General features: G+C 40.7%; 1 protein-coding gene across 11 annotated transcripts; it reads left to right on the plus strand.

The window, feature by feature from the left end:
- The first annotated feature begins 656 nt into the window (after nucleotides 1-656).
- On the plus strand, nucleotides 657-9,349 carry LOC148029354 (RNA recognition motif (RRM)-containing protein). Of its 11 annotated transcripts, none has more exons than XM_087688137.1 (10): nucleotides 657-1,444; nucleotides 1,685-1,810; nucleotides 1,940-2,486; nucleotides 2,577-3,171; nucleotides 3,473-4,015; nucleotides 4,300-4,376; nucleotides 4,487-4,557; nucleotides 4,676-4,763; nucleotides 6,032-6,181; nucleotides 6,418-8,818. In XM_087688137.1, exons 1-5 carry the CDS (start codon nucleotides 772-774, stop codon nucleotides 3,755-3,757), a joined length of 2,226 nt encoding a protein of 741 aa, XP_087544263.1. In that variant the 5' UTR covers nucleotides 657-771; the 3' UTR covers nucleotides 3,758-4,015; nucleotides 4,300-4,376; nucleotides 4,487-4,557; nucleotides 4,676-4,763; nucleotides 6,032-6,181; nucleotides 6,418-8,818. The 11 variants fall into 11 exon arrangements, with proteins under 11 accessions (XP_087544263.1, XP_087544262.1, XP_087544264.1 ...); XM_087688136.1 differs by having other exon boundaries at nucleotides 6,032-6,164; XM_087688138.1 differs by lacking the exons at nucleotides 6,032-6,181; nucleotides 6,418-8,818 and adding an exon at nucleotides 8,851-9,349.
- Nucleotides 9,350-11,213: the final 1,864 nt, after the last annotated feature.

An 11,213-nucleotide genomic window follows, 5' to 3' on the forward strand; every position in this document is an offset into this window, starting at 1 on the left:
TATTGCCAAGAAGAAGTTGGAGTTTTAGGACCTTCAGGCCATTATTGTGCTAAGAGAATGTTGGAATGACAACATCCGAAGAGAGTTGGGCTCCATCTGGATTTCAAAGTCACCTGTATCTTTGATGCCATAAAGGATGCATCAAAGAGATACTAATATATTCAGCCCAATCTTCTTTTTGTGGCTACTTATTATACATCCTGTTTAATGCACCCTATAACTAGTACGCTACTTGGGAAATCCCTTAAGCCCATGTTACCTACTTGCTATGTTATCTTGAAACTCTATGTCTTATGGTGGCACTACAACCTGTCTTTTTCGATGTACTTCTTTTGGCTACTTCTCAAAGCCAGTTTTTGGGTGGTTCAATGGATGTAAACAATGTTTCTATCCACTGTTCATGAAAAACCGAGGTTTAATGTAAAGTGGATTGCCAAAAAAAAAAAAAACATTCAGAATTGAAAGAAGAAGATTTAAAACCTCGAACTCTTAAAAAAGTTTAGTTATAAAAATGACAAATACATGTAATTTGATTCGAAAATCTTTGCAAAAATTTAAGTTAGAAGTTTTTGTATCTGCTCTACCAAAAATATTTTTCGTGAACACTATTTCTATCTTAATATAACATTACAGCCTTTTCTCCGAAAAAAGAAGAAGAAAATCAACGTTTCATGACGGAGGCAAATATCGTTTCCGGTTTCCATCCAAGTTTCTTCGTGTTCAACTTCGTTTTTGTCTGCGAGCTCCAACAGTCACCACAGTTGTCCGTCGATGGCAGCCCGTGGTGCCCCGACTGTGCGCCCCATCTGGGCGAAGCAGGCCGAGGAGGCCAAGCTCAAGGAAGAAGAGCAGAAAGCTGCAGCTGCGCGCGCTGCCTTCGATGCCACCTTCAAGGACGTCGACGCGGCTGCAGAAACCCTAACCCTAGCCGAGTCTGCCAACTCAGACAGCGAAACCGATGAGTCTGAGAAGCTTGCCAACAAGCCTATCGGCCCCGTCGACCCCTCAAAATGCACGGCTGCCGGTACTGGCGTTGCTGGCGGTGCTGCTGGCGCTGCTGCCTCCTTTGTCATTGCCACCAAGGATGCAGATGGCCGCAAGATTCCACATGGTGGTGCCCAGATCAAGGTCAAAATCTCCCCCGGTCTGGGGGTAGGCGGTGTGGAGCAGGAGGGCGCTGTGAAAGATCACGGGGATGGCACATATACTGTCACCTATGCAGTACCTAAGCGCGGGGATTACATGGTGTCCGTGGAATGCAATGGTGCACCAATTCTCAATAGTCCTTTCCCTGTTTTTTTCAGCGGGGTGAATGCAGCGCTACCAAATGGTGTCACACCACCGACTGGACTCTTGAGTGGAACCTCCCTTATGCCTAATGCTATGCAAACCCCGTTTACTGGCCTTTTCCAAGGAACACTTGGAATGCTTCCTGGATCAACAGGTGATTGCAATCTGGGCTTTTGATGATGGGATCTGAGATACTGTCTTGCTTTTGTCAAAGTACGACTGATCTTGTAGACCTTCTTTAAGTTTGAGACTGCAAGTTTCATGATGTATCAGCCATTGGGTAGGCATGTGAATGTCAGGGAAGTCATTAAGCACCAGTATTCATGTTAAAGCACATGCTGATGCCTATAAATATGCATCCTAAGCATTGACATCTATCTGAACCTTTTTGCAGCTCTTGGTCAGATGCCGTTACCCCCATCTGCAGCTGCAATTGCTGCTGCTCAAAGCATTATGGCTGTACAGGCTTACCAGGCTGCACAGGCAGCACAGGCACGTGCTGCAGCTCAAGATGCTTCTGGTACACTTTTTACTTGGGAATCTGTGCTGTATTACCACGTTGTCTTTAACATATTAACTGAAAACGCAGCTTGATTGCTTCACAACAATTCCTTGTGTATCCTCATAATTCAAACTTTTTGTTTCTTAGCCTCAAAAGAAGATTCGGGGGCACTTGATGAAAAACGAAGGGATGCTCTTGCACGAACTCTCCAAGTCAGCAATCTAAGTCCAATGCTGAATACTGAACAGTTGACAAAATTCTTCGGCTTCTGTGGAACAGTCACTGGTGTTCACCTTACAGAATCTAAACAGCTGGCATATATTGAGTACTCAAAGCCAGAGGAAGCTAAGGAGGCCTTGAAAATGAACAATTGGGATGTTCAAGGCAGACCAATAAATGTTGAGATGGCAAAGTCTTTGCCAGAGAAGAAGTCTGCAATTCTGCCATCACCCACTACAAATGGCTTATTGCCATCAGCTTTGCCAGCTGTTATGCAGCAGGCAGTTGTTTTACAGCAATATCATTTTCAGCAGGCTCTTCTCAGACAGCAAGCCGTGGCCTCCCAGAATGCAGCTATTCAAGCGGCAACATTGAAGTCTGCCTCAGAAATGGCAGTAGCCAGAGCAGCAGAAATCAGCAAAAGTTTGAAGGTTGATGGGAATGACCAAGAAGATAAGGAGACAAAGGATAAAAGGTGTGTGCTTTTGGTATTTCTGTCTTGGTAGCATGTGCTTTATTTGAGTGGGTTTATTGACTGGTCTTATTTATTTTGTTTGAGCTGCAGGTCTCCATCAAGATTACGCAGGTCACGATCTCATTCTCCTATCCGGTATCGTCGGGATCGTCGTTCCAGATCACGGTCAAGAACTCCCGTGCGAAACCGTCGCGATCGCCGTTCAAGGTCTCGCTCTAGGGAGCGTTATCGGTTCATTGATAACAGAGATCGCTCTCGATTCTATAGAAGCAGAGAGGACTATTATCGCTCACATTCGCGGCACTATCGGGAACATGATAGAGAAAAAGATTACGAGCGAAGAAGTTCTAGAAGAAGTAGGAGCCCAAGCAGAACCAAAAGGAGGAGGAGTGGCTCAAGATCACCCAGGAGCCATAGAGAGCCTAATCGCTCACCGCCGAAGGTGAAAAATGAGGAGCACCATAGTAACACACAGTCATCAAACCTAAGGTCCCACAACAAGGAAGGTACAGAGGCAGTTGAAAGGAAATCTGAAAAGGATCGGACAGCAGCATCAAAAGTGACTGATGATGAAAGGAAAAATGCTCAGGCAGTCATTCATGCGGATGATAAAGTGGCCACTGGTGGAGGCCTATTTGAAGAGCAGCCCATAACTTCTTGTGAGAAGGCGATTGAAGCGCCAAAGGTAGATTGCTTACTCTATAGGCATACCAATGTATGGCATTATCTTTGTTAGTTTTGTCTGTAAGGGCATGCTATTGTAATGGTTAGGGGACCTTGCCTGTTCTTGAAGGGAAGATTACTCATAATCAATGCTGTTTGTAGGGCTTTTTAAAAAAACAGAAAAATGGCTTGATTCTTTTCCTTGTCAACTATTAAAATTAGTGCATGAGGGGGCAAAAATCAGCACAGGACAAGCTCTAGTGCACATTCTGCTTGTGTTTCTTTTTTTCTGGTTTAAGTTTAATGTTACAAGTCTCAAGCAGGCTCCCAATGACCAAGATCACAGTGAAGATGAACGTAAGGAGAAAAAGAAGGCAAAAAGGCATCATAGGAGGGAGGATGATCATGAGAGGCATGATAAAAAGAAGAAAAGGCACAAACATCGTCATGGACGGTCACCTTCTGTATCAGGGGATGGAGTGCCTGCAATAGAACATGGTAAAAGCAAAGGTGACAGTGACGATGCTTCTAGACTGAAGAAAAGGCACAAGAAGAAGAGTCGCCATTCATCAAAATCTGCATCCTTAAGTAGCAGTGCGAGTGATTGAAAGGGAGTTATATATTTTGAGCTCCGTACTGAACGATTTGAGGCTTAAAAGAGAAATACTAATTGTTTGTTGGCCTTGCTGTAAAGACATATGCCGCCATCCAGTCACAAGAGTTTTTCGTTCCCATGGCCTGTTTATGCAGGTTGGAGTAATGTGGACATGTTTGTCAGCGTCTAGTCTATTTGCAGTTGATGGACTTGCACTTGGCTCAGCATGACGCTCAGCTTACAGCAAGATTGTCAGTGATCAGATCTTTAGGTAGATGAACCAACCATTACCTGTGCACAGGTCCCTGTAACTGTAGTTCGGTTCTTAGTCACTGTTATTGAAAGGTCAATCACTTTTGCTGTGTACAATGCTAATATAATTGTTCTTATTTGGAATTGTTCTTTTTCTTGTTCTTCTAGGAAATCCTTAAAATGGCAGTTCTGTCCACTTGTCTTTAAGAGATGGTTTAATACTTATTAGAAATGTGTATAGCTTAACTATGAATGAATGTGGGCTGGGGCTGGGGCATGGGTGGGGGGGATAAGGGATGGTAGGAGTTGGGCATGGCCCCTGGACATACTTAGGAAGTGAAGCATCATGCAGTGAAAGCGGAGAGAGCTATTGCTTGACGGTAAGCTTCATGACAAGAAACTTGACTTCCTGTGTGATTTGTTATTTTTTCATAGATTCGCTTTCATGCATCAAGTATGTGTCAGTCTTTCCACATTTTATCTGCTGCAGGTAGTGGAGATGCTGGTTTTTTTGTTCTGTTGCTCATAGCATGTTTATGACTGCTGAAGCATGTAATACAGGTTCTGGCTCTCTACTGTCATCCGTAGGTACATTTAATTGGCAGAACTGTTGGTTGATTAGAGAAATATGCTCATGGAGGGGCAAACTTTTTTTTTTTCCCCGCTGGTTTGGTTGCAGAATTCTGTTTATATGGCTACTGTTAGCCACGTTTCGAAGTTTGCAAGGTTGCAACTATTCTGGTGCTTTGTTGCAGCAGGCAGTCTATGTAAGTCACCTTCGACACTCTGAAGATTAGCAGCATCTATTGCATCTATTTGATTGGTACAGCCTTTATGTATGAGCAACTTAGGTTGGCGTGCTGAAATTATTTTTGTTGGGGTGAAGGCGTCCCAACAATCAAATGCAGACATGCACATGCACTCATTTGATACACACATCTCCCGCCCCCCCAAACCCTAAAACCCCCAATTCTTGTGCATCCTGGCAAAATGGTCTTTTTATGGGCTATTGGTGAGTGATCAATTGAGCACTGTAGGTTTTGTAATGGTTTCTGAATATTAATGCTCTGATACATATATATCATTTGGGGCACCAGTAGTGTTTGAACTGTATGGAAAGTCCAGGTTTTGACTGTTGTGCTAGAAGTTCATTTGTGTGGTTGTCTTTCCGAACTTATATCTTGTTGTGTGGTTTGCTAAATTAAGATGTGGTATCATGGAGCTTGCAATATTTAGATTGTGGTATCATGTAGCTCAATTGTGCCTCTTAGTCTAGGGGAATATCCACAACCTTCTAATACCAGCACTGGTCTCTAATGCATTTCAAGTAATCAGTGCTGCTTGGTCTAGTCCTCATTTGACTGTAGTCAGCAATGTGGTCAATCTTCATGGACTATGCCTATGCCATAGTCTCTACTGTAGAATGACACCATGGGTTGTAATGGTATATGCAGTGAGGTGTTTTGCAACTTGTTTTGTAGAAGCATTATATTTTTTGGAACCTGACCTATGTGCTGGTTGCACTTGCCAGTTCTTTAGTGACAGTTTTGTGCCCTTGGTTGTGTGCAACTTGATCTATCATGCATTAGGAGTGGTATTCTTTCTGCTAATGCTGTTAGCACCCAGTGTTGCGCTGTTAGAACATGCTGTTCGAGCAGAGATGCTTGCTTGTGTTGGGTCTCCAACATTCGCATCAAGTTATAGAAATTGCTGGAATCATGGGTATATGGTGCAACTTCCCTTGTGACTTTTCTTGTGGTAGTCCAAATGGCCTAATCTGTGGTGGTAGTTGCAAGGGTTGATAACAGAACATTCCATTGTATAGCCCAAGGACCTTGAATTAATCAATACAAGTTCTTTTCTTTCGATTTGCTCTTGTGATTCTAGTCTCTCTTCCTCTCTTTCTTGCTCTCTCTCTCTCTCTACTCTGCAGCTGCAGATGTTTACATCTCTTTTAATTTTTTTAAAGTTTGTCTTCACTATTCACTCTGAAGCTTTTTTGTTTCTCCCGGTATTTTTGTGCTGGTGTTGTCAGCGAATTTGACTGTGGAAGAAACAGAGCTGGGAGGCTGAGGCAAAGATGTTGGTGGTGGATGAGCCTGTGCAGAGTGTCCACGAGCTAGATAGAGGCAGTCTGGGCCTTGTTAAGGTGGCTGGTGGAGAGGCTGGTGAAGTGGAGCAGCTGGTATGTTTGGTGGGCTGTCTGGCGTGAGAATCCTTTAGTTGGTAGTTTGTGGATGCTTATTTTGTGCATCATATAGTTATATTTGTTAGTGGTATGTGTCTTTTCTTATTTGAATGATGGATGGTTGAGGCCTGCCACATCACAGTGAAATGGAACTCTCATGATCACCAGTGTTGCTACAACATTGGGATGGGAACGATTGATCTGTTGTTTTTCTTTTGACCTGGACATGGCAGAATTCAAAGTTGGTTGCTATCATAGAGAATCCAGGAAAAATGCCAACTTCAACCAGTATGCAGGGATGCGAATCTAGAAGCTCTAGCTAGAGTGTGCACAAAGAGCTAGAAAATGCTAAATGTCAGGAGGAGAGGTCTTAGAAGGGGCTTTATATAGCAGAACGGCTTAACTTGTCTTGCTCTTTTGCATCTTGTCCTGCGCCTTTATGGGCTTCTAAGCTTAATACCAGCAAAGAGAGAGCATCCTTTTTCTTTATTTCATAAGCGTCATAGAAACCAGTGGAATAAGCAAAGCAACTACACATACACAAGACTCTCTAAAAAATCCATTTTACTTAAGCTTCCTTAAGCTGGACTGCTTTGTCTAATTTATTTTCATGGGTTTCACAAATGTATTGACTTTCTGAAACCTTATTCTGTCAAAGTATGGGACTCTGCTTGCAAACATTGAAACCTTCTTGTTTTGTCAAATTATGGAACCGTCCCTGCAATCATTCCAGTAGACTCTGTACTTTTACTCAAGTCATGAACATTCTATTTAAGAAAATCTGTCATGTTATGACACAACTGAATGTGAGAATACATGTTCAGGTTGAAGATGAACGCTTTTCAGCGTCTCCATGAATTTTTGTTGTATCTACTGACATGGATGTGTACAACAGATTCCCTGTGACTGAGCTGTCCTTAGCCCATGTTGCTGTTCACATATTCAAAGGTTAGTTAATGTTGAAAGGGTACTGTGCATGCATAAGTTAGTCACACGAGATCGGTGTAAGAGTATTGAAAGGGCAAAATGTTGGAGTGGAAAGCCTTCATGAAATTTCCTAACTGTGTAGAGTGACTCAGGACTGTAGAAGTTGTATGACAATTTGCGCATGGAGGGAAATCTTGTTTTTGAACAGCCAACCTTCGTAGAAGTGGATAGACATGTAGGGCAGAACTGAAGGCACAAGTTTGCTTTTTCAGAGTATGACATCAGGCAGAGCATGAAGTAGGACCATCAGGCAATCTATAAGCAAACTTCTTTCCCAAAGCCTAGCTCCGCTCTACTTCTAAGAGCATGAAGTAGGACCATCAGGTGATCTATAGGCAAACTTCTTTACCAAATCCTAGCATGGCCCTATAATAAGTATTGACAATATCTGATAAGTTCACTTCCTAAGTAATGTGTAAGCACATCATGTCAGTATGTAAAACCCTTTACATTAGTGGTCAGTTTCCATTCATAAACTTTTAAGGTTAGATTTGTCCACATAGTGCATCAGCAATCTGCCTTGTGCCTAGGCCATGCTTTAGTCCAGCTGACAAGTATTGTGCACATGTGGGTGAGTTCAATTCCAGCTTTTCTGTCGATGGGATTGACCTCATTCTAACACATTTACTCTTTGCCAATTGCAATGTAAATTTGTTATTAAAATTCATGCATTGGTACCCCAAATGATGTGGAAGTTCCAAGTATGTAAATGACTTCCCAAAAAGCAGCTAATAATAATGTCACATCATTCTGATACCTTGTATGTATATGACTTCACAAAAGTCTTACAATAATCGATTTCACACCGAGCAAAGTCTGACCTGTAATGGGCAGAAAGTATGAATAAGATCAGTTGAATTACCATCGAATTTCATTTAAAATAAACACTGTTTCATGATTCCTGTATGTTGTGCTGTGTGTCGCACTTTGTGTGCTGATTAACACAGCACAATACTTGAGTGAGTGTAATCACAGTTGAGAGGCCTTCTAAAGTCACCAAATTGTACTTATGTAGACCTTTGAGATGCTAAGTCATACTCATAGGTTTACATATGGTGTACTTGAATGTAACTTATGCTTTTAGTCATATGGATAAATTTGGTTATACGTTCTTAAGTTTTGTATGTAATGTATGACTTTTGGTTTGTGGTTCATAACTGGAGTACTGTAGTGTAATCTACTATTATGGTAAATACTTGGGTGCTGCAAGTCTTGATGTATTGGAAAATACGTTTCTTTTTATCATAGGTTGAGAGTTCTATTTTACACTGGGCACTCCTTTTGTGCATCTAATTTTTTATAGTTCTAGTATGTCGGGCCAAGTGGTATCATAGGGTAAAACGATTATAGCATGTAGGTATATTAGTATGAATATTGCTTGGTAGGTCATGTAAATTTGGTTAGATGTACCTTCAAAATAGACCAGTGTAAACGTCTTGTGAGTTTAGTTGTTAAATGAAGTGCTCTCTCCTCTGTAAAAAACTAGTATGAATGTGCCCTTTATGTTGGATTTCAGTTTACTGGGGAATGTAAGATGATAGCTGTAGTATTTTGGTTCTCAATCCCATATTATTAAAAAGTGTGCTGTCTCTCTCTCTATTGTGCTAAGATGTTGCTTTGAGTTTAAACAATGCTGGTAGCTTATAATTTACACAATCTTCTTCTAATGGATCTGCAAGATTGCAATTCCATGAGCAAGGAAGAAGAGAAGGGAGAGTACTCAGGCCAACAAGAATAGAAGCCTTGCTCTCAAGCTTATACATACCTGTACACATGTACACCAATCTCTTACTAAAGCTATGTATGGAGGGTAAAGAAGAGAGAACCAAGTCGAATGACGATGAGAGAACAATGTGGAGGGTAAAGAAGAGAGAACAATGTGAAAAGATTGTACACATTGAACATCTCAATCATTCATCATGTTCTTTAGAGCTTACAAATTCTTCTAGACAAAGTAACTCTTACTAAAGTTCTATCTTGTGGAAATTAGAGGAGAGAACAAGTTAGGAGCTTCACAAATTGTCTGCCCAAAGATTTTAATTGGTCATTGTGTTCTTTTGACCCCTTTAGGTGGATATAGTGTTTCCACCTTTTTACTAAGCCTTTTGGTCTGCTCTTTGTTGGGTGCATGGCTCAAGTTTCAGTCTTGGTCATTGTGTACTTGTGATTTTATGATTTGCATGGAAGACATCTTGATCTAATAACAAATAATTTCCCATTATTTATTGAATAAGAGTTGGGGCCTTCTTAGGGCTTATGCTCTTGGTGTTGCTTCAAATACTGTACTTTCCATATTTTTTGATACTATTTTGTCTATGTGTAACATTATTTTCTGTTTGTTGCAAGAATGCATTTATCCCTTGGCTTTCATGAGATTTGGAGGGGTCTCGGAAGGCATATACTTAGTATTGAAGGAGTGGTTGTGTATTAGTTGTATAGGTGTGTATATGTGCTTGTATTATGGCGTACTTTCTAAGGAGTATACTTGGCTTTCATGAGATTTGGAGGGGTCTCGGAAGGCATATACTTAGTATTGAAGGAGTGGTTGTGTATTAGTTGTATAGGTGTGTATATGTGCTTGTATTATGGCATACTTTCTAAGGAGTATACTTGGCTTTCATGAGATTTGGAGGGGTCTTGGAAGGCATATACTTAGTATTGAAGGTGTGCTTGTGTATTAGTTTTATAGGTGTGTATAGGTGCTTGTATTATGGCATACTTTCTAAGGAGTATACTTGCCTTATTATGCATGAGGGGAGCTTGTGCAAGTGTGATTGGGAGATGGGTCTAATGTTAGTCTAGTTGAAGCTCCTTTGGTATTACTTATGTTTGAGAACCACCCAATTGATGTGAAGGTTAAGTGGGTCTTTGTGAAAGTCTTTTGGAGGGGTATTCTAGGAAGGGTTGGTATGTTATTAAAAGATATGGTGGAGTGTTGTTGGATAGATGCCTTCAAAGCTTTGAACTCTTCAAAGATATCAGTCTTGTAAGCAAGCAAGAGAAGAAGATAAGGGAGAACATTGAAGTGAAGGGAGATGTGTAGAACTCACACTCAAGCTCATGCAAATGCACACTCTTAAGTAAATAGAGCACACTCAAAATCTTGAGTAAGCTAATATTAATAATTGAGCTAGAAAGAAAGTGGACATTGAGTGTATTAGATTATGAGGAGAGGCTCAAACATTGGGATAGACATCCAAGTTTATGAGAGGGGATTGGTCATATATTAGTGAGTATGAGTATGATGTGGAGGAGAGATTAAAGGAGGATGTCTTGATGTTGTTTATGGTGTTCAAAGATGTTTTTACATTGGCTATGAAGGCTCAAACATTGGGATAGACATCCAAGTTTATGAGAGGGGATTGGTCATATATTAGTGAGTATGAGTATGATGTGGAGGAGAGACTAAAGGAGGATGTCTTGATGTTGTTTATGGTGTTCAAAGATGTTTTTACATTGGCTATGATAGTGTTCAACTTAGGAGCTGCATGAGGGTGGAATTTTTTGAGGGTAAAATGTTTCACAGTTAGTGGACTAGGGTCAAGGAGTTGAACAAGCCTAAGAGTGGACTCCATGTGCCATGTTGGCTGTAAAGTTGCAACTTATGAGTGGATTAATGAATAGTAGCTTTGGTTTAAATGATGTTACGGTTAGGTAGTAGTTAGTGGTATATTGTTGAGGTAACTAACTTTATTACAGTTGGCGTATTTTTGGTTTCATGAGAGATTCTTATTCATCACGAGAGAGTACTTGAGTAAAATAATTGGCTAATTCCTTTACTTTAATGGTTTTACGAGAGAGATTGACTCATTAAAAGAGTACTTGATTAAATAAATTTTGTAGCTCTATTACTTCTTCATTCTTACTAAAGACGTCTACTTAAGAAAGAATACTTTGAGTAAATAAATTTCAATTCATTGTATTCTATAGATGTAGGGTAGTGATGTAAAAGGCTTTTAATGGAGTCTTTAGAAAGTTTAGAATCAAGTTTCTATGCATAGGTTTGTGTTCTTGAAGAGTAGTTTTGAGATTTGAGCAATGT

This window comes from Lygodium microphyllum, chromosome 11, assembly GCF_053477565.2.
Source record: "Lygodium microphyllum isolate KBCC chromosome 11, Lygodium_microphyllum_v1.1.10, whole genome shotgun sequence".
NCBI classification, from domain to species: domain Eukaryota; kingdom Viridiplantae; phylum Streptophyta; class Polypodiopsida; order Schizaeales; family Lygodiaceae; genus Lygodium; species Lygodium microphyllum.